Raw genomic sequence first — 24,016 nt, 5'->3', positions numbered from 1 at the left:
TATGTGGGATTTATATGCTGCAAATTCCCGATGAATCTGCATTCTTCAGGATCCAAGAGTGGTCTAGTATCTTTCGAAGTGAGAGCCTCTTTGAAGAGTCTTTCACTAGCAGCTGCAATATGTCGTGAAAAAAAAAATGCTCAGAAGTATAATTTTAAGTGTGTTGCTTTCCATCATGGCATGGGTTGCCACCATCCTTTCCTCCCCAAAGCCTGATCATAGTTTTCTATAGGCGGGATATACTGGGTATGATGATGATGATACTGCGTTCCAAGAAAAAATCTCTTAAGCATAAACTTACTTGGCTGATTAAATGCTTGGCTTCTGAGGATACTTGGGGTGCATCAGGAAAATTCAAATCTACCTTCATAATCCTGCAAAAAATTAAGGGAATTGTCAAAGCTAAGTATCAAGATTTACTTCTGTTTATTCATTGATTCCTACCTCTTGAAAGTTTCATGTTGGCCCTCAGCTTCAAATGGAGGAAATCCATACAAAAACTCGTAACAGAGTACACCCAGAGTCCAGTTGTCAACTGCATAATCATGAGCTTTGTTCTCGACCATTTCTGGTGCCAAATAATCCAGAGTTCCACACATAGTGTGTCGCTTGTTTCGTGTCTGTACAGACCAACCAAAATCTGCAATCTTCAGACAACCCTGAAAAGTAAATCCACAATATTTGTTCAAAAAACTCATCGTACCATCACTAAGCTAATAAACAAGCAATTAATATTACAACTATCACGATCTTTACAAACAATTGATGGATTCCTTTTAACATTCCTTCATAGCTAATGCCTTTAAGTGAAAAGTTAGAATTGGATTGAAATCTCTGAATATTCCATCTATGTCACAAGCATAAATCATTTGGTATCTCGATAGACAATGATAATACAGTTCAATTAAATCAAAAAATCAAGATATGTACTATTGTAGCAGTTTTTAACCATATACAAACATTGCATATTTGCATTGCTCTAATGCTCCCAAATGCCCTCCACTTAGGCATTGTTAGGGGTTCAATGTACCAGGCTACCAGCCTTACCCTCATAATAAAGAAGAGGTTAATTTCAAATGATTCTTGATTGCAAACATCATCTATAACTTCATTTAAACCAGGATTGCAAATGATTAGATGAGCCATTTTCGAAATGTATTTCAAATGCAGCCAAAGAACTATGAATTTTTTACTCATATTGTATACCTAAATGGACATTTTGTACTCGTATAGTCAAAACCAAATTAAAAGCACCACATGTTTGTATAATACCTGATGATCAAGCAATAAATTCTCTGGTTTGATGTCCCTGTGGATGACATTCTTGCTATGGCAATAAGCCAATGCTTCGGTTAGACTTGCAATGTACTGTTTGCCACCAAAAATTAGAGAAAACATGTAGCTAAATCAGCAAAACTGAAATAAAAAATCCAATTAAGCCATTAAATAGAAGAAATAGCATAATATCAACATATACCATAGCAAAAGGAATTCCAATTTTGCTATCAAAAACTTTCAACTTTCAAGTCATAGATGATTAAGAAGATCACCATTTCATCAAGGAAAAGCAGAAATCCCTCATCAATATTAGGGGTACATATTGTTTTATTGGTGCCTTGGTCGTTAGTGATTGACTCGGTTTGTGTCAAGAGTAGTTATTTGTTGAAGGACAAGATGGCTGGAAGAGGTATTGCTCAAGTGAGCAAAAACAGTGCTCAAGTAATCACACAAGTCACAAGTACAAAAACATTAGGAAAAAGTCGGATAAGCAGTGGTTTGAACGAGTTTGAACAAGCAAAGACACAACAGTCAGAAGCCTTGGAACCCTGCTTGAACAAGCATGACATGCTCGAAAAAGCGCCTCTCCTGTCGGACAAGCATGTACCAGTTTTATTGTTGAGGTTTGCACACTGCACAAGAAGCTATAGGTGCTCGAACGAGCACATGACAAGCTCCTTCGAATACAGGCAAAGTCAAGGTGTTTTCCTACTTTGACGCAGAGTGTTTATTTTGTAACTGTACTGTTTTTAAGTTGTTATATTGTAAATAGTTAATACCCCATTATGTTTCCCGGGTTTGTGAGAGCATTGAATGCACAAGGAAACTCTAGCCCTAACACATCAAAATTCTAGGGTTTCATTAAGAGATTCTTGAGTTTAAAAGCTTTTGTTCATCAATTAATAAAATAATATCCAGCAAAGAGAACGTAGCCTTAGTTGGTTATACCTTCTTAAATCTGTATGTTAATTGTAATGTTTTCATATTTATTGCATATTATTTTCTCAAGTATTGTTCTATACATTCACTATTCACGGAAAACACTATATCAAAATTGTTGGCTTTACATATTACAATACGTTTCCGCAGCGTTATTGATACAACAACCAAGTTATGCCATTAACAACACATATATAAGATATACTCCATCAAAATTCTCAGAAAAATCCAAAACGTTAGAGTTAAAAGATCATACTGTGGCAGACTGTTTCTCGGAAAGATGACCTAATCGACGAAGCTTCTTATATAGTTCGCCCCCAAAAGCATACTCAAGGATTAAGAAAATTCTATCATCATCATGAAACCAACCATAAAGTCTCAAAACATTAGGATGACGTAAGCTCATCTGAATCTCCATCTCCCTCCTCATTTGATGGTGTAATTTGTACTTCTCTATCTGCTCCTTGAATATCACCTTCAATGCCACTATATATTTACTCTGCAATAAAAACACAATTGACTACAATTGAATAATTGGATTGAATGAAGAAATAATAACGCGTGAAGTAGAGAAATTGGGAGAGGATTCCGACCTTGATCTCTCGAGCGAGATAGACTCTACCGAATTTCCCCTTTCCCAAAGGTTTCCCGACCTCAAAATCGGCGAGTGACCAGTTTCGCTTGATGTTAGGGCTTTGCGATTGTGGATTAGGGTTTTGTGGTTTCCGAAATTGTTGAGTTTGTTTAGTTTTGGAGTGTTTTTGCGGAGGTTTAGGGATTCGGGGAGCCATTGTTGAGGATGGAGAGAAAAATGGAGTATACTGACTACTGAGAGAGAGGAAGAAGGGAAAGACTTTTAATTTGAAATGGAACACATTATATAGGATTAGGTCCATTATGAATATATAAAATGAAATATTGGCGTTAATAATCGGATTTGTAAATAATCTTTGTCTTTAGATTTGTTTCAAATAATCTAATGTTTACCCTTTGTTTGATGTTTATAATCTAACTTTTATTTTAGTTTATGTTAGCATACCTTATTATTAGTAATATGGTATGTTGTGAGCAAATATATGATAAATATTATATTATTTAAAAATAATTCACATGTGAAATTATTTACAACGGATATGCAAAATATTAGATTATTAATGTCAGTTTTTCAATACAAAATTGAATGTTCTTTCTGGTTGTTCTTGCAGTCTTGATCATATGGCTACAAAGGCAAAACATTGTTAGGGCGCTTTTGTTACATTTTAAAGCAATGCATCAATGTAAGAGTAACAGTAATGATATGACGAGAAAGAATAATAAATTCATTAACTAACGCGTAATTTTTTCCAAACATCAACTCGTGTATTTGCTTGACAAAACAATAAAATATGTTTAAGTCGTTTTAACTTGTCTTTCTACTTGTGAGAAAAGAAGATTCATTTTGGTAATGCAGCACAGGCAAATTGCATCTCGTTGTTTGTATTTAATACATATGTCCCATTGATTTTGCTATGTCCGATTTATAGTTAAATTTTTACTTCTTCGTCTCTTTGAATTGTAAGTAAAATAAATAAATAAAAGAAATATATAAATGAAACAGAAAAAAGAATTAAACTTGAGAATGAGATTAGGCAGAAATAATATTAGATCTTAGAATAAAATAAAAGTATCAAAAACTCCATGAAAAATTTGCAAAATGCTGAGTGAGATGAGCACTATACTAAATACCAGTAATACTACTATATTCCTCATTTCACTCAATCCTTTTCACTGCAAATACCTCTTCTGAGAATTTTTTCGAGTCAAGGGAATCTTTTGTCGCAAAATTCTTTATGAGTATAGGTTGCCGCTTTCCTTCCCTCCTTTTACCCTGACTATAGTTTTCTATGGGCAGGATACACCGTGTATAATAATGATTATTACTATATTCCTCATGGAATGTTCTATTAGTCAATCTGGGACAGAGCTAGGGGTATATAGCTTGCCTGAATTTGATCCATGTGAAGAAAATGTGGGTCTGAATATGATTGAAAAATCTTACAATAAAAGAAATCAAGTAATCTTGACAGTTTTAAGGGTGCAGAATACAGATACTACACATATCTGAAATGTTCTTCCTGCAAACAAGAATTACAAAGATAAAAAAACTTGCTTAACCATTCATAGCAAAATTCTACACCGGCAACCTTGCATGTCGTTGCAAATATTCTCTACCACGTCGAGTAATCAACCTGACTTTGCAAATATTCACAACATCCGCGAGTTTTCAAACAGCATTTGACCCATAAATCTCAAAGATATTCACCCCCCAAAAGCCTAAAAAAATCGTCATATTCATGAATTTGATCCTTTCAGAATTTTCGAAGGTTGCCCTCATTAAATCCTGATGATCCATTAAGATTGAGCATTCCTCCTTCCGGATTTGATCTGAATAGTAAACTACTCCAGTTCACTGTCCTTTCCGCAGGTTGCGAAGGAACCTGGTCACTGTCTTCTCCACCAGAAGGTTCATACCCATCACTGGTTGACCTTGACAATGGGATTCCAGGTGGTGCAGCATGGCTACCCACCAACAAACTAGCAATCCTTCTAGATTCTTCCACACCAGAAGAGGATACACGGAACGGATGCACATCAGGAGAGGCTAAGCTGCTGTCGGGAGAAGAGCTAACAATGTTGGCCCCACTTGACATAGCCAGACTAGTCCGGAAGGCGCTCCTTGCTTCTAGTTGGAGAGGACCCAAATTGCTGGAAGATGCCGTGGTGTTTTTCGAGGAAACATTCACCAGTTGCTCGAGGGGCAAGTCTGAGGGTAATCGGATCCGTTTACTGTTTCGCCTTCTATTATGGTCGAGTCTAGAAACCATCCGGCGACCACTGCCAAAACTATTGTCTCGTTCAAGGTTTAGTGGGCCCTCGCGTCTTATCACAGGCTGCATGATCTTAGACTTCTTCCTTGCCTCTGAAGCAGCCTTTGAAACCTCTTCGGCATTTAGACGTGCTAATGTCCACGGGCTGATCTTTACAGCAGGATTCTTTTTCTTGATGGGTTCCTCCACATTAGCTTTTTTACCATAGGAACTTACCGACCCAGTGTCTGGAGGAACTACATCAAACTGATCATACACAAGCAAGTAAGCAACATGTATTACCAACAAAGTTATAGCTTGATAAAGTTCACATCACTGATTTAAGGGACTTGGGGTACAGCAGTAAGTGCAACTTATGCTTTCTCCTTATGTGAGAAAACAAGTAATATGAACTACAATGCCTGCATCCATCCACATTCCATACTACAGCACAAATTTGCTCGGTAAATTCTTTCACCTAATTCATATAAAAGGTCCCAAAAAATTTCTAGAACTAGATGTATTTGCAGATTTTGCGATAGTTACATGGAACGTGAAACGTAGCCACGTTACGCGATCCGAGAATGTCCATCCCCAATCACCACGAAGCGCGACCCAAATCGCTTAAGGTATAGCTCTGGTGTAGAACAACTTTTTTGAAAGGTATTTTGGCCTTTATTTACAGTTTAATGAAGGGAGGAAAAACGAGGATGAAACCTAGAAAGCTAAAAAAAATTTGTTTTCAAATATATTTTTTTATACATAATGCATTTTGTACCCAATCGTTCCCATCAATCTAGGTTGTGTTCCTTGTTTCCGTTCCTGTTCCCCGTTCCAAATCGAATGTCATACCAGGAAACAATGGATTTTGTTGAATTCATAATGATTACTCTACATTTAATGAGTTAAAATAAGGGGTACACAACATGACAATACCAACAAAAAAATGAATCATAGAAAGTTACCTGGTCCTCAAGAAACAACCGTGGAGGGGTACACCATGCACCGCGTCGAAAATTGTTGAAAGAACTGGTACTGCTCAATCCAGTTAGTGAGCTAACTTGAGACATTTGAGGACTATGTCCACCTCCAACTTGTTGCTCCTGCTCTCTTAGAGCTATAATGTAGTCATATGTGGTAAGCCCCTGGCACAAAGGTCATACTTCAAACAATATACGTTTGTTTACCATCATATAACGGTAAAGACAACTACAAGCGGCAAGATCCAGAGATTATAGACCAGGAACTCGAGGAAACGAAGAAAGATATCAGAATGTCATTTGGATTTACCTTCTTAATTAGGAGTATGTGAAAGAAGAAAAGCTGAACCAGCGGCAGAGTCGCTATCATAGCCAAGATGGTGCACATAGCCTGCAAAAAGTGTAACGTGATCCTAGAGGTCAGCATTGCTACTCACAAACTCCAAACATTCATTCCACGAACCCCACAAGTACAAGAGGAAAAATATGCACTAACCACTACAATAATAAACGGCGCCATAGAGAAACTGCTTCCCAGTTTTGTAACAATCTCAGCATGAAACCTCTTCTTCTCAAGAAAAGAGCAGATCAAGACAAGGATCCCAGTTGACCATTGAAGAACTAGCTGTAATCTCAAACCCCAACATGCCATGCATACACCTGTCAATAATTTTCTAAAATAAAAATGATATGAAAATAAATGCTCATTTTTTGCATATAGAGGTGACCTAAGGTCCTAATACCTATGTAATTGAGACTTGGCACTGATGTTGGATATTGGTACGTGTCCAAGTGTCGGATACGTCTAAATATTCAATTTTACGCCTAAAATGAAATGTCTAAGTGCCATACCAATGTCCGAGGATCAAGGATCGGACACAGGTACGTGAAGCAAAATGAAAAGTCCGAGTAACATAGCCTAATACTATTGTAACTTGGAAGCAAAAGCTGCACTTATTACTTGAACAAATAAGTGGTCAATCAAAGTTTGGTTCTTTCGTGATTATAGAGTTGTCATGTGCACTGCTTATTTACGTGAAGTTGAAAGGATGGGTTTGCGACCAAGGGTCAATCAAAAATAGCATATTTGTTATTACAAGGGTAAGGATGCGTACAACAAATTACTGATATCAAGGCAATGCTAGGTTGCATTTGCCGTTGTTCAATTAGTTATCCTTACCATAATCACAAAATTTGAGAGTCGAAATCAATAAATAGTTTTACACAATTTTATTCAGCGAGGCAAAAAGAGAAACTGAATGCCAAGGCAAAGTCATTCTATTTTCTATATGCCAATGATAGAGGCTTTTACTCACCAATAGAAGAGCCACAACCATGAGGGTGAAAAACTTCCGGTAGTTCCTTTTTCCAATACAGTTATTCAGCCACTGCATGTCAAGATTATAGCGAATCAGGAAAAGCTTCTCGAGGAAAAAAAGAAAAGCTCATATATTATAAGAAATAAGCGATTTAGACAAACCCGACAGTGGTGATCAAAACGGTCAACACATTTATCACAAACTCTACAATGCTTGCTGTACCTGAAAACCTACATCATAGACATTATTTGAACCACAAAAAGATCAATTGTCAGCTTGCGCAAATGAGTAGGCTATATGATGAATTGTACACTAAAAGGCAAGTACTTGAAGATACCTCAACTTCACATAAACTACAATAGAACATTCCATCTTCACTTGTGTGCCGTTCAGAAGATTCGTCTGATGAATTCATGCACTTGTACAGGAAAATACAAGGGAAGAATAATACTCCAAAAACACAGGAACAAATTGATGATTTAACTGGTTCTTCATGCTCAACACCCAATTCTTCCGAGTTAGCTTCTGTGCTCTTAACATCCCCATCCAGAGTTTTATCCCCATTTTCGCCGGCATTTACAAAGGGCATAGATGAAGTAGATCCCCCGGTTAGCTTTGAGTCATTTGCTTCTTTATGTCCTTTACATGAAGATTTAAGGTATTTCTTAGACTTGAAAACTCCCGAGTCTGCGGGATCAGATGCTGCACACCAGATGTATAGTCCGAATACACTTATTATCTGAAAGAGACAAAGAAACATTATCAATATCTTACTCGAGGACAGCCCATACTGAAGTTAATTAACAGCACGTCAGGAACAAGACAAGACCACTGCATTTGCTCTTTAATCCATTATATCAACATTTGTAAATCAACATATTACATATCAACATAAAATTAAGATTATTATGTAATAAGGAAAAGCTAAGAAAAGTTGAAATTTCATTGACCCACGATGAAAAAAATGCAGGCGCTTCTAAGTTCTAACATTGATCAACTAGCAAGTGAGTTGTCTCGGTAGAAACATAGACTCGGGCACTCAGCCAAGCTGCATTTTTCCTCGGTCATTGTTTTAATGAAGCGATCGAGTCTTTAACGTTAAACATCTAAGACACAAGACTCAAGACACAGCAACCATCAGTTATAGAGTTTCACCTTCAATATGTTGCAAAGAAAGAAAAATATGTATTAGCAAGCCGAAAACTTGACAGACATCAAAATTATCGTCCCTTCGAAGCATTTCGGGTCCTATAAGAACATTGTTTGGAAAATGAAGGTTACCTATTTTACTAAAAACAAAGGGAGATTCATTCATGTTAAAGAAAAAAATAAAATTGACTCGTAAATGTTAAGCTGTGTCAAATTGTCACATGACATCCCATGGGTCCACTTGTGTGGACATACCCACGGGGCATTTGTGGGCTTGGGCTCACAAACTCACGAGTAATGAGCTTCACTTGCATACAACACTTGATGACTTTCACTCGTTCCCAAAACCATATTGTATAAGGAGGCTTTTTTACTGACCAAGAATTATGCAAGTCCACAACCCAATATTTTAGTGATGTGGAATCTTCCTCGTATGTAAAGTATTTTCAATAGTAAAAGCTTAAAACCTTCTTTAGTAGCAAAACACATCATTATCCAATATCATGTGGAAGATTTAATTGGAAGAATCAAGTACAAAATAAAATCCATTGAAGAGGAAGTTGATTTCATCTACCCACATAGATATCCAGCAAGAATATTCAAAACTATGCAACATCATTATAAACATCTTACATTCATGATGAACATCTAGGATCTCCCCACATAAAAGTGAAATTCAATGAGTTTACAACCACATGATAGCACACAGAATTAACATACAAATTCTTTTGAAGATTGAAAAAAAAAACAGTATAACACCTACAAGTAACATCAAAGTAATATCTTGTAAACACAAAAAGTAACAAAAAGACAAATGCACATCTTCCCTTATCAAGAAAAAGTACTGGCATTGATGCTCTTAGAATGAATGGAGACAAAAAGGAAACCCAAAATTTTGAAAATTGAAACCCAGAAAAGGAAAGTGACCCATTTGTAGGAAATTTGAATGGAATCAAAAAACACAATTACAAAAAACCAGAATTAGAATCAAAACAAATATATAAAACCCAGATCTCAACTTTTTCAAAGCAATATAATCATTAAAGACAAGGATTTTAATGAAAGAATGTCCTAATGTTGTAGTAACTCACAAGAGGAGTATAAACCGCCATTATAATATACTGGTAAAGCTTCTTCCCAACAAATGGTGCAAAGAAAACATAAAATGCAAAACCCAGTGCTAAAAACACAGATACAGCTACCACCTGCAACAAAATCCCACCAAGATTTCAACTTTCAGTAATTAAATTATTCAACACAAATCAATAAAAATAAATAAAAAAAACAAAAACAAAAACAAAAGGAAAGTACTTGAAGTGGGTGGTAAGGAAGTTGCCATCCATGCTTTCTCATTTTTAGTCACTACAATGCTGAATTCCAAAATTACTAAAATTTAGAACCAAAAAAAATTCAAGATAGGATTTTTATTCTATTTTCTTTGTTGGATTTTTTTTATATGGTCTTACATTCCCATGTATATAGTGGAAAATGGGTTTGGAATTTGGATCTGTGTTTGAAAGAGAAAATCTTCATTTTAGTGTTGATTTTACCTTCCAAATAGGGGAATTGAGAAGAAATGAAAAGGGAAAAAAGCAAAAGAAAATGTGGGTATGGAAGGTGTGTGTTTTAACTAAAATGGGTCACTCAAATCACGATAGAAAGTATTAATGGAAGAAAGAGGGAAGAAGAATTAAAATGGGATTCTTTTTTCTAGGGTTTTGTGAGCGTTTTAAGAATGGGGCATTGTTGGAGATATGAAACAATAGAAGAATTAAAGAGAGGGAGGTGGGTGTGTGGAGTGAAGAGGAGGGAAAGGGTAGTGATTGTTTTGCTTTAAGAAGACCAATAATAATCACTCAATAGTTAAAGAACCAAAAGCTTCATTCACTTTTAGGGTGATGTTGCCAAGTTTCTATTTGCCACCCATTATTACATTACCCCTTTTCTTTTTACCATCTTCATAATCTTGTCTAGTACTAGTGGACCCTACCAATGTAAAGTTCATTTCCACCAAAGCACCAACAAATATTTGGATGGCAAAACATTATAATCTTATTACTTCAACCTTTTTAATATTCTTCCCATTTAAAATATTTTATCTTATTTGAAGAAGAAGATTATTTAATTAATATTTTTAATACATTTTTAAAAAATAAATATATCCATAAACCATAAAAAATCTTGTTAGATTTTTCTTAATGTATACTTTTTTATTATGTATTTTTTATAATTTTTTTACTATGTATATTTAGAGATATTAAGGTTTAAATAAATGTATAAAAAGTAAATAAGAAGAACAAAAAGAAATAAAGAGAGTATCTGGTAAATTAATTGGTAGAAATTGTTTATTGTTTTGAGTTAATTTTTTAAAATAATTTGCTCGTAGCGACATGTTAAAAATCAACTGATCAAATTTGTTGATGATACAATTTCTTGAAATTAGACAATTCGATCACCGATCAAATATTAATTATTAGTTGTTTATCAAATTATGTTGTAGTATTTTTTTACACAGTGTGCACGTATATATTGTTAAATTGAAGTTGGACTTAATATAAATGTCTGGATATAATTGAAAAACATGAGGCGAAGAAACTTTATAAGCGAAAGATATATTATCCTAAAACCATATGACAATAAGATAATTTTATTAATCATATTTATAAACAATTGACTTATATAACTAGCTCAAAAGCCAATAAAAATAAACAACATTTTAAACAAGTTTAAAGAGAAACAAGTTACTACCATTACCATTGCTAAACATAAGAAAAAATAAAAGAGTGAAAAACAAACCACTCTTAAGTCTTAAGTCCAAAGTCTTAACTTTTGACCCAATTGTATTAAAAAAATGCATAAAAAAATTCCCCCAAGAAAAACAAACACTTAGAGAAAAGTGAAGAAGGCTTGTGAACAGAAAAAGACAAGAATGGCATTACCAAAACAAGACATGCAATTAGAGAAACTAACATTATGAGTACATATTACTTTAATATCTATCTAATTAAGGGTTGCTAATTTTAATACTTATAATCATGTACGATTAATTAATACTCCTTAGTGTTTAGTTGGAGACCCAAAGACTGTAAGACAGAAAAAGTTTGGGTTGTATGTTATATTGTTATGTGTAAGCTTCTATGCTCACGAACCGTGACATCTGAATACACTGACATTGTTTTGTCTTATGGCTTAGTATTATTTTATATACTCCTACATCCATCCATATCTTATTTTCTGGTTTACTACTTATTGTCTTTAAGTGCTTGGAACGAATTTGTGTTTAATTTAACTTTTCCATTGTCAACTCATATAGTCATCTCTCCCAACAACAATGTGCCAAGTTTTTTTTAACCTCGTATACCTCCTACTTATGGAATAACATTATTGTGAACGACCATCTCTTAGTAAAACAATTTCAAAATATGAAGTTTATATCTCATAATTTATTCAATATATGAAGTATATCTCACAAGTTATAATAAGACTGCCTTATAAAATAATTTGTATTTCATTCAATATGTTGTAATTAGGCAACTAGAAGTATATTATTTAGTTAGTGACAAAACTTAGATTAAATATTAAATTGCAAAAATTTAGACCACAAACTAGAGTTAAGATATTTAAGGGGTAAGGGTTTCAACTCTTTACCTTTTAGTTGTAGAAACTTTAAATTTGCTTATGAGTACAACTATTATTATATAATTTCTAAATGTGTAATTATTATATAAAAATTATTTTAGGATAATAGTTGGGGGACGATGCCTCCTCCCAACCCTAATGAAGTTCTACCGCTAACGTATTTCGTTATCATATGATCGTGAATTTTAATTAGGATACACTGTAATTTGTAAAGTATGACAAACTTAGGCTTTATATTAAATAGGGGCAAAAAGTGAAAATTCAAGTGAACGTCAATGTCATACACATTAAAATTTACAATATAAAAATTTAAGTACATTTAAAAATTGTTTAAAAAAAATACTACAACATTGTGATTAACTTAATTAACAAAAACCTAGCAAAAGGTTTCAAGTTAAGTGTCCTTTTAATAACCATTTCGTCTTGTATGAGACTATCTCACAGTGAGACAACCTCAAAACAAGAAGCTCATAGTGTAACATTTTCTATAATTAGGTTATTTAACCTAGGTATGAGGCATATCTCACGGTGAGACCGTCTCATACAAAATTTGAGTTTAATAATTGTGCTCGACGAGGTTATATTTTGAATCAAAATATTTTAAGCTATTTCTTTTTTTATTTTGAACAACTATCCAAAATAAATCTTTTAATAGTTTTTGAATAATTTTTGATAAAAATAAACTAATTATATGAGTTTGTATCCGTAGTCTTATACAAGACATGTTGTTTTACATTAGTTATCATGCGGCCCAGTCCAAAAGGATCAAAACGGCCCAGAAGGACTCCATCCCCAGAACAGAATCAAGGACCACAGCCCAGTCTATCAAACCAGGCTATGCACTGAAAGATTATTAACAAAAAAAAATAATAAATTGAGCTTCGGGTAAACTTAATCTCAAAAATAAGTGTCTCTATGTCCGAGCCTAAAGTCAGGTATATTCGTAGTTACTAATAGCGAACAAAAAAATTGGTAAAAAAAATCAAAATTGTTTGTTCGCAGTTATGTCATAACATTAAAAGGGACCAAAAAAATGAAAATCATGTTGTTCGCACTTAGTAACCGCAAACCAACCATTTTTTTTTGGTTTTTGTCCCTTCTAACGTTATAACATTGTCTCCTTTTTGCTCGCAGTTATTAACTGCGAACAGAAAATTTCGACCAATTTTTTTGTTCGCTGTTAATAACTGCGAACATATCTGACCTTATGCTCGGACATAAAGACGCATATTTTTAGAATTAAGTTTATCCAAAACTCATTTTTTATTTATTTTTTTTAGAATTGATTATTTGTTTCAAATTTTCCTATGCAAGTGACATCAAGAAACGGGCAACAAGAACAGGAGAGGGAAAGCATTTGGGCCTGCTCTAAACATATGGCCTTATAAAACATACTCGACCCAGCTAGATTTTACGAGATCAAGACATGTTTGTGATAGAAAGTTTGAATAAAATAAGATGTTTTAACAACTTAATTCCAAAAATAAGCTTCGTAAAAACTTAATTCCCATAATAAGCGTCTATACATCCAAATCTAGTTTTGGAGTAAGTCGCTGTTACTAACAGCGACTTAAAAAAATATATATTTTTTTAAGTCTCTGTTAGTAACAGCGACTTAATGAATTTTAAGTTTTCAGTTCTCAGTTACTTCCTCATTCCAACCTGGAGTTGATCAGTTAACCTTAAAGTCGTTGTTACTAACAGCGACTTAAGGAGTTGACTGGTGAACTGCCTAAGTCGCTGTTAGTAACAGCGACTTACTCCAAGGCTAGGTTTGGATGTACGGACGCTTATTTTAGGAATTAAGTTTTCCGAAGCTTATTTTTGAAATTAAGTTGTTAAATAATCTTATTTCATTCAAATTTTTTTTGTGATAAAAGGTGGTTCGAATATTAATTACTTTCATTTAAAAGTAGAATATTCAGTGTGAAGGTTTGTAGTCTTGTATTGTATCCACACTTATAACTTAACGAGCTCTAATATAATGGGATATGTTAGAGTATACGACATATTATGAGACCTCAACCATCAGCTTAATATTATGGTTGAGTTAAGCCGAAGATTGAAACTATGTGTTATACACTCTAATATGTACTTCATACAATAATGATATTTTAGACAAATTCTCAAATAATACTGTATTTATTGAGCTGATCCAATATATATTTATAATGTTAAATTGATTACTTATAACTTTAAAATGATTATTTATAGACTTAAAATGACTAATTATAACTTTAAAGTAGAGTCTCAGAGTCATCATTTATAATCTATAGTAATCACTTACAATCTTAAAGTGATTAATTAGAGAAATATATTGATTATATGACCTGTCTTATTGTGAGACGGTGTTATTGAATATTTAAGTATATAATGTTTCTTGGCAATTTTAATCGCCTTCTCAAATTAGGGTCATATAATATCAGTGTAGTAGTTATATTTCTACCAAACTCAAATTGAAGGAAAATGAAAACCCTACATCAATCAAATAATTTTCCACCCACCAGCCTACTCCATATACACACTCAAAAAAAGTCGGAAGTCTTGATGGTATAGAATACATATTTTCAATAGACCAAATGATTAATGAGTGGGACAAGTAAGCTAGCTATTCCTAAAAAGAACAATATTTATTGTGGAGGAAGCCTATCTAATTTGATGGGTCCTCACCTTCTCATTATAAAAACACACAAATAAATTAAATGATAATACTCTTTGTCGTCATTTTGAGTTTGCACCGTATAATTTAAACATGTGAGTTATATGGCATATATTCAAAGTGATAGAAGAAGTACTTGCATTGTCGTTATATACTTGTCAAGGCTAGTCCGATCCTACAAGAAAGTAAGAGGGACCTGTACCGCAGACTCATCTAAAAAATTAGAGAACGCTTTAATATTTAACAATCAGTAGCCTATAATAGTATATTTAACAATTAGATTCCTATATTTAATGTTTTGCCTCAAGCCTATCAAATCCAGACCTACCTTAATACTTGTATATCTTAATTATTCTTAAGCGATTAGTATTATAATTTTACAAATTCTTGTTATCACCGTGAGACGTGCTCCATACTTAATTTAAATAACCTAATAGTAAAAAATTTTAGTATAATAAACCTTTTATATGAACCCATCCTATAGTGAGACTGTTGTTATAATTTATAGTATATATATATATATATATATATATATATATATATATATATATATATATATATATATATATATATATATATATATATATATATATATATATATATATATATATATATATATATATATATATATATATATATATATATACACTCGTGGTATATGTTCAAACATCTCACTAGCTAATGTTTGTCTCTTGTTATGTATGATAACATCCATCAACTTATTTTAATTTCATATAAACGTCATCCTTGCGTTGTGCATGTTTGAACTCATATACTGATATTCTTGTAGTTTATATATTTTCACTTAAGTCATTCAATTTTCATTGTGTGATCATTTTGTTATTTGATCATTAAAAATTATGATAAAATATATAATGTATTTAAAAACTACCACTATCAATTCAAGCTGATTGAATTATTGAGTTAGTATGTGACATCGGATTATAAGGAGCTAACACTATCGGCTTAAATGCATCAACATATAGTCTATATACGAGGAAGCGTTAAAAAATTATATAACATACATAAAGTATACACCATTGAATCACAATTATATTTGAATAGGGAGTATTCTTAAATCTTAGGAGTTTGCCATATGATGGGGCAACTTTCACTTCAAGGATAGTTTGCCAATGGGACTCGTACTAATCTTTGACAAGTTTATCATGTTTACTTAGTCTTTCACATATAATTAAACAAACTACTAAATTTTGTAACGGTCAAGTCTTTTTCATCCCTCTTCAAATCTAAATTACAATTTGTATGAGCAAAATACAATTAATATAATGATAAGGATAATTATAAACTAATCAATTTAATAAAAATTGGATATTCACAATTTTGCACAGTGATGAATTCAAAAAACAATAATATAAGTTGAATCGAACACATATATCGACACCTTTCTAAGGTACTCCCTGTTTAGTAACGTAGAATTCAAAATTTGATTTAGATATTCAGATTAAGGAATTGTAAATGACACCTGCATACTATTTAAAATTTTCAAATTTGATACTTGGCCCATTTTACATTGTATTCGGGTATTCTATGAAATTGTCCAATTCTACATTTTCAAATTCAACACTTATCAAACATAGTATATGAATCAATTCAGCACTAAAAAATAAAATTTAAGTTTTAAACATGCCATAATAGAATTTGTAATTAAATAATATCATTATCAAATCTCGTCCATATGAATTATGATAAGATATGAGAATCAAATAATTCAGTCATAACCTAAATTATCAAAAAGAAAAAGACGCATTAGTATTGAATCTAAATGGTTAGGTGGGATGGAGACAAAGGCATTTTGTATTAGCAAGAGCTCATAGAACTAAACACGGCTTCGATTACATTAAACGACGTATTGAAAAAAATTAGTTATAATTCTTTGTCAAAATCTTTATCATCTACTTCATTTGGTTGCTTAATTGTCTCACTCATACATAGCGGCTTCTACTTAATTTTCATTTGTAATTCAACTAGTTTATTGAGAGACCGTCTCTTTGAAAGACGTATTTTAAGTCTAGCCCATTAAAAGATTAATGTCCATTTATGTATTTTTAATGTCTACTTATATTATCTTTAATATTTACTTGCCGTATCCTTAATGCCTACTTTCAATATGTTAAATGTCTACTTACATCATTCTTAATGTCTAATTATAATTGTTTTAAAAAATATATAATAGACCGGTCTAATTAAAGATGGTCTCTCAAAGAGTCCGTCTCTTACAAGAATTTGTATTTGTAATTTAATTAAAGGCAAGAATCTTAATGTTGGGTGGTAAAGCAAAACCATTATTCTTTTGCTATCATTTTGATATGATCGAACAATTAATTAATGCCTTCTTTCCTTAATAAAATTGTTATAAAGAATATTTACGAGAATCAAGAAAAATAGAATCTTTAAAATAGTGGATACATTATTTTATTGAATAATAAATTTGATGGAGGAAAAGTGAAGATCATAAACATTAAAAAAGTATTAAAAACAAGTTAGTGAAAAAATATGAAAACCACAACTAATAAAAAAACGTTTTTTAAAAGTTAGTAGCACTACGAATAACTAATGAGATGGCGACTGATGTTGCCGACTAAATAAAATGAGTCGTTAAAACTGGCGACTAAATCACTACTTAAGCATATAGGTCGCCAATACAAGTAAATTTGCGACTCAAAATTGCTTGTCCCTAAACTCCCTACCTAGTCGCCAGTTCGCGACCAAAGCCAAGTCTCAAACTAGTCGCTAGTTCGTGACCAAAAAATAGGCGGCAATTTGGGGGCTAGATGACGACCAAAAGCTAGTTACTAATTCAAAAATTGAATTTTTGGAGCAATACAAGGACTAATTGGCGGCAATTAGCTTTTTGCATTTACTCTTATTAACTTAATATTCTCATTTTTTAAAATTCTAATTTACATCTCTTTTACTTTTCATCCCTTCCCCTTATTGTCTCGTTTTTACTCTCACTTTTTACATCTCTCTTATTTTTAGATCTCCCTCATTCTTACATCTCTTTCTCTTACATTCTTAATTTTTACTAAACTACACAATGAGCCAATTCTTACACTTATCATTAAGTCTAGAAGCTACATGAAAAATAACCCTAGAAGCAACATAGACAGCAAGGGCACCCTTCTCTCAGAACACCTACAAATTCCTTTGGAGCCACGTTTGATACATGGTTTCACTCCAAATCATAACAATGACCGAGGCTCTGGAATTCTTTCGCTTGCTTTTTTCCGCATAAGTTGCACAACACTATCAAAGGAGCTAGGCCTTTAGGCACACTAATAGCCTCCAAGATACTCATCTCACATTAACAGGCTATTCTAGGTCTTTTTATTTTGTTTTTTATTAGAGTACTATTTTTGTTTTTGTTTTTTTATATATAATAATTTTAAACTTTTATTGTTATTTGTATTTTTATTATTTGTATAGTTTAATTATATAGTATCTATCAAATTATGTAGTTAAAATTATATAATTATTATTATATTCATAATTATTATAAAAAATAAAATCGTATATTATTCTTAATATAATTTTTATATTAAGAATAATATACGATTTTATTTTTTATTTTTTTAAAAAAATTTTGGAGACTAGTTGGCGACTAGATTTTGGTCGCCGAGTATCAAGGTATGGCGACTTGTTGGGGACGCTATTTTCTAGTTGCGAATGGTGACCTGTTAGGCACCATTATTATCTGGTGACCAGTAGGGACTTGTTGGCGACTTGCCTATTTTTGTCGACTGTTTAGCAAGCGACTTGGGTGTTTTGTCCTTATTTAGTCGCCAACTCTCTTTTCCTTACCAATAAGCGACTCATATTTTAGACGCCAACTAATTTTTTTTGTAGTGTTGGAAACATGTGGGGATCATAAGTAATATAAAAATGTTAAAATAAAGTTAGTGGAAGATGTGTAGGAACCATAAACATTATTAAATTTTAAATTATTAAAATGAGAATGAATGAGATTATTTTTGTCTAAAATTTCTAACATAAATAGAAATATTCTTTATGAGAACAACAAATAAAATACCCTAAAATGACAAATAGAAACTTCTCTAAGGAACGGAAGGAGCATATTTTTATCCTTACTAATGTTTTAATATATATGTAGTATTAAATAATATGTATTTTTTTTATAGTAGAAAACTTTACTTCATCTATTTCTTTTTTTGTCCATTTATCTTTTGCATGCATATCAGATCAAATTTTATGCATTAATATCTCAAAATACATATTAATAAAAAGCATTAAAATTGAATAATAAAAAATTATGCAGCATTAAAATTGAGTAATAAAAAATTATGCATTAAAACGAATTTAACAAGATTATATGTGAATAGATTGAAGCATTAGAGATTTCGATTCGACATAGCTTTTAAAGCAGTGTATTGAGACTAATTATAAATACTCGTTTTTGTTTGTTACATTAGCTTTAACCAAAAAAGTCTTTCGATTTTGTCAAGTTTACGTAAATCACTTTATAGTTAGGTGATAAATTTACAATTTAATATTATATTATTAAAATTTAAAACCACCCATAAAATAATTCTATACTTCTAATTAAATTGGATCTAGTCAAAAAAATAATGACTAAAGATTTTTGCATCCTCAAGGTTGCATGTAAGGATCGAAGTCAAAAGTTGTTTAATGGTAATTGGAACTATTTGATTTGAATATTATTTTAATATCTTTAAATCAATTTACCTACATTATACCATATCGATAGGGCCGTTCTATTCATTTTTAGGTCCCAGAGCAAAAATTTAAAAAAAGGCCCCTAAAACTTAAAACGTAACGAATAATATAATACACCTTTTGTTTTTTATTGTTGATATTTAAACTACATTATAAAAAATAACTGAATTCATACAATTTAGCAAAAAATATAAGTTAATCTAAATATAATTAAAATTAATATCACTTATATACATAAAAATAAGTTTTTTGGCCTTAAAAAGTTCGGATCCCTAAAAGATATATAACCCACTTTGCTCTTACTAATTCACACCATATCAAACATTCATATTCAGCTCCCGCTCAGTAACAAAATAATGAGCCACAACAAACATACGTATAGGATGATCTAATGTATATAGTATTTTCGATTTTATATTGAGTAGTGTTTATAATTTTATATGCAATTCTTCAATTTGTATAATATATCATAATTCATATTTTATAAACTTATATTTTCTTTTGTATTTGGATTAAAATTAATAACTGTGAATATGCATAGTATAATAGTTCATACAAACAGAGTCTTCTTGAAAAATTTAGAGGCCCTGTATAAAAACAATAAATATATTTATTTTATTAATAAACTTAACATATATATTTCCCTTTTTATATATTAACTTTTTGATATACGGGAAAAAAAGGAGACGGTCTTGTACAATCGATCACCTCGCACACCTTCAAAGACAACTCTGTATATAAAATTATATAAGATTTGCAATTTCTCAATTTGCAGCTGCCAAAATTTGAATGATTATAGTATTTTTCCACACCTTAAAGAGTAATAAGATTTTAAGCTTTCTAATGTACAGCTAGTATGTCGTGTGGACAACAAACAATTCCTAAGGTGCATGCATGCATACTAGATTGCTACTTTTGTACATCTAATTTTTCTAGTCCTAATAAAATATATTTCTTTTTGAATAAATGAAAATCTATTGTTTGATAGTACTAGTTTCATGTTAGATGGTTATATTTGTTTTTTCACAATTTTCAAAACATTATTTGAGTGTTAATAATTAATTTCATAAATTAAAGTATATATATATATATATATATATATATATATATATATATATATATATATATATATATATATATATATATATATATATATATATATATATATATATATATATATATATATATATATATATATATATAACTTCTATACATCCATGAAAATTATATTAAATACTATTTATCATCTTAGAATATTCTAAAAGTAACAAAAACAGAGGGGTAGTATTTTCATTTTTGAATTAGATTAAAAGTAAAAAGAAATATCGTGTCGATATTGAGAAGCCCCTTATTTGTTTTAAGAAGATGAGAGTTTCCCCGTGAAAATATTGGGGAATGAGACTTTAAGAAACTAAAGCCCCACATAAAATGTCTTTGAGGAGGGATGGTATTTATGTTGAGATTTGAGGATTACACGAAATGACATACAGATTGTTAAGGAAAGCAAAGAAGAAACAAATAAGTAATATAAGATTATATTTGTATATTTTCTTTGAGTCTCACTTCAAGTCTAATTAATTAAGTTTCACAATTTTCATTTTATCGAAACAAATAATTTCTAAAGATATATATTTTATGGAGATTAGATTTACATATTTAAAAGTTAAATTATGGAAGAATTTATGGCATGCATATGGTAAGTGGTGTCTTCCATACCTCAAGACCTAGAAGAATGGGGAGTAATTAAGGAGTTAATAAATATAGTAGGATTGGAAGCATAAATCTCATAACATGGGATCACTTAAATGCCTTAACACTCCCTAGATTCACGAACAAAAAATCACCACATCATCTTGATTATGTTGGATGTTCCTCCTAGGCCTAAATATGGACCAACACAAAAAAAAAATATTGATGACTTGATGTACTCTTGTTATGTTTTCTACTATATTTTATTGAATTTTACCCATCAAAATAAGAATATTAGAGATTCACTCATTAAAATATATTTCTTCCATACTATTAAATTTGCATTATTTATCATTTTGATATGTCTTATTTATTTTGCATTATTTCTATTTTTGGACGATGACTCGCTATTTTTTTTAATTTCATCCAAACTTTTTAATTCCTTTTCAATTTCATCTACTTAATTTATTATCTCTCTTTATTTATTAACAGTTTTTTAAAATTAACCCAATTTCTCTTTGATGCAAATTAAAGAGGACACGGTAGTACTCCTTATAGAGAATTGACGCTGAATAACATTTGGATGTTATTTATATTTACTCATTAAAGTATATTCCGTTAGTTCTTTAATATTTTTCTTGCTTAAAATATTCCACTTTAAAGAGAGAGAAATTTAATTAAAATTTTTAAAATATATATAAAAGATAAAATATATTCATGTGAGATCTCATTAGATTTGTCCTAATGTGTATTTTTTTTATTATACATTTTTTATGGTTTATGATGAATATTTAGAAAAAATAAGGCTCAAATTTTACTTAGAAAATTGTGTAAAAAATAAACAAGAAAAAAAAAACATATATGGAGTATATAAGTATATTAGTTATCTAATTGATCAATTTTTTTAGAATAATATTCATTATTTTATTTTTATCTGGTTCGCATATTTGTTTTCTTTTTTATTTTTATTCACTTATAACTTATTTCTTGCATTGCTTATTTTCATTTGCATGTCACCTTTCAAATAAATAAATAAATAAATAAAATTCTTTAAAAAAGTTTAAAAAGAATGAAAATGATTTTTAGAGTTAAATGGTACTACGTTCCAATTTATTTGCAAAGTTTGTTTTTTCATGCAGTCCAATGCACTAATTGAATCTTTAATATCTCTAATTATTTATAAAAAAAATTATAAAAATTTGAAATTAATAATCCTTGCAATGAGACAAATTAAACAAGATTTCACTTGACTATATTTTAATCTATAAATTAAAACTAATTACAAATTAAGAGTGGTGAATAAATAGTGTCATTTTTCTAATGTTGCGACTAATTTGAAATTGAGGAGTAAATTTTTTTAAAAATAAGTTCGGTATCAAGATTTTAGAAGCAGACCACCAAAAAATTTCAATGGATGAGAATAGGGGTGTTCATCGATCCAAACCCGGACCAGATCGGTCAGAACCCGTTGGACTAGAAGATCGGAATTTTGAATATTCTAAGATCAGACCGATTCCATCCGGTCCGAAAATTATTTTTGATATCAAAAATAAATTAAAAAAAATGGAGGATGTTAAAATAATTTAGCAAATTAATTATTATAAATTAAAATATTTGAGTTAAAAAACTATTTTGTGTTAGAAATAAAAAATATAAAACTAAAGTATTTCATACACATAAAAATAGTAAATATGATTCCTCTTCAAGATTACCTATATATATTCGGTCTAACTCGGATTTTCGAACAGGACCGAAAACCCGAAATGAAGAATAAATAAGACTTGGAGACCGGAACGGATGCAACCGGTTTGGTTCAATTTAGATCTGGTCTCAACCGATTTCGATCCGAACTTCCGATCTCATTTTGCACACCCTAGATGAGAAGGAAAGAAGAGGGGAGAACTGGGAAGTGTAAAAAAAAGAAGGGGGCAGTAATAAGAGAGATGCGAAGAAAACGGATATGGAGGTTGTCAGTTTTAAATTAATCCTCTGTTTTTAATCCCATTGTTTATAACTTTCATCTTCTCGTACTCACATAATAATCCCTTTTTTTATTAATAATTAGTAATAACTGAATATAATTAACGAAAATTATTAAGCAGGGAAGAGGGGAAGCTATTGCATTCCAAAAGTTGGTGTCTGGTGGACCCCACCAGCCCGTCAACCCCCCGGAACTCATCGCTTCTCTCTCTTCTCAGGTTATTTTTTGTATTATTTTTATTTTTGAGTTTGTTTTTTTTTAAAATTAGATTTTATATTCATATTAATTTTTACGTGATTTTAAGTTTATTTTAAAGCCAAATTATAATCGGATATAATTATAAATTAAATAAATATCGAATTATTTAATAAATTATAAATTACCAAAAAAATATTTTTATTGTAGAAATAATTTTATATTTTGTTCATAGTGTGTTATTATAATCAATAAGTGATTCCTAACTTAATAGATATATATTTTTATAATTAATATTAGAAATTTTTTTAAAAAAACAACTGGCAGGTGGCTCATATATGACAGATTTTAAAATTTTAAATTTGTAAATGTGGTAGGGAGTACCATATCAACGTGCTTCAATCTCCATCTTAAATTTCCAAGCACATCACACCAAAAATGATAAATAGCTATATCATAATTCATATGTTTATATTTGGCTTTTTAAGTTATATTTGGCTTTTTAATTTTTTAAAATCTTTTCATTTACTTTTAAAAGATTATAAAAAATGTATAATAAAAAAAATATATACATTAAGACAAATTAAACGAGATCTCACATATCATTTATATATGTCTTAAAAACC

At 31.0% G+C, this 24,016-nt stretch overlaps 2 protein-coding genes across 2 annotated transcripts in view; both read right to left on the bottom strand.

Annotated features, from left to right (window-relative positions):
- The window catches only part of LOC130820687 (serine/threonine-protein kinase Aurora-3-like), a 4,115-nt gene extending 974 nt beyond the window's left edge, over positions 1 to 3,141 (bottom strand). The window contains exons 1-6 of the mRNA XM_057686149.1: positions 2,811 to 3,141; positions 2,474 to 2,716; positions 1,273 to 1,368; positions 445 to 659; positions 302 to 374; positions 1 to 112 (exon numbers count right to left, since the gene is read on the bottom strand). The exon at positions 1 to 112 is cut by the window's left edge and continues 974 nt beyond it. Of these exons, the coding sequence (XP_057542132.1) occupies positions 11 to 112; positions 302 to 374; positions 445 to 659; positions 1,273 to 1,368; positions 2,474 to 2,716; positions 2,811 to 3,113 (1,032 nt within the window). The 5' untranslated portion in view covers positions 3,114 to 3,141 and the 3' untranslated portion in view covers positions 1 to 10. The remainder of the gene's footprint in view (positions 113 to 301; positions 375 to 444; positions 660 to 1,272; positions 1,369 to 2,473; positions 2,717 to 2,810) is intronic.
- Positions 3,142 to 4,215: 1,074 nt separating this feature from the next.
- LOC130820686 (probable protein S-acyltransferase 22) lies at positions 4,216 to 10,417 on the bottom strand. The gene is made up of 9 exons (XM_057686148.1): positions 9,823 to 10,417; positions 9,603 to 9,716; positions 7,700 to 8,101; positions 7,524 to 7,592; positions 7,360 to 7,431; positions 6,540 to 6,668; positions 6,354 to 6,434; positions 6,029 to 6,208; positions 4,216 to 5,330 (listed from the first exon to the last, which is right to left on the bottom strand). Exons 1-9 carry the CDS (start codon positions 9,862 to 9,864, stop codon positions 4,566 to 4,568), a joined length of 1,854 nt encoding a protein of 617 aa, XP_057542131.1. The 5' UTR covers positions 9,865 to 10,417; the 3' UTR covers positions 4,216 to 4,565.
- Between the last annotated feature and the right edge of the window lie 13,599 nt (positions 10,418 to 24,016).

The sequence above is a fragment of the Amaranthus tricolor genome, chromosome 8, assembly GCF_026212465.1.
Source record: "Amaranthus tricolor cultivar Red isolate AtriRed21 chromosome 8, ASM2621246v1, whole genome shotgun sequence".
NCBI classification, from domain to species: Eukaryota; Viridiplantae; Streptophyta; class Magnoliopsida; order Caryophyllales; family Amaranthaceae; genus Amaranthus; species Amaranthus tricolor.
Note: the sequence above shows the minus strand (reverse complement) of the source record. Positions and strands in the feature narration are given on the sequence as shown.

Coding starts and splice junctions, on each gene's coding strand:
- LOC130820686 (XM_057686148.1), bottom strand. CDS start 9,864: ATGAGAAAGCATGGATGGCAACTTCCTTACCACCCACTTCAA. Junction 7,593..7,699: donor GTAGTTTATGTGAAGTTGAG/GTATCTTCAAGT, acceptor TCTATGATGTAG/GTTTTCAGGTACAGCAAGCA. Junction 7,432..7,523: donor GTTTTGATCACCACTGTCGG/GTTTGTCTAAAT, acceptor CTTGACATGCAG/TGGCTGAATAACTGTATTGG.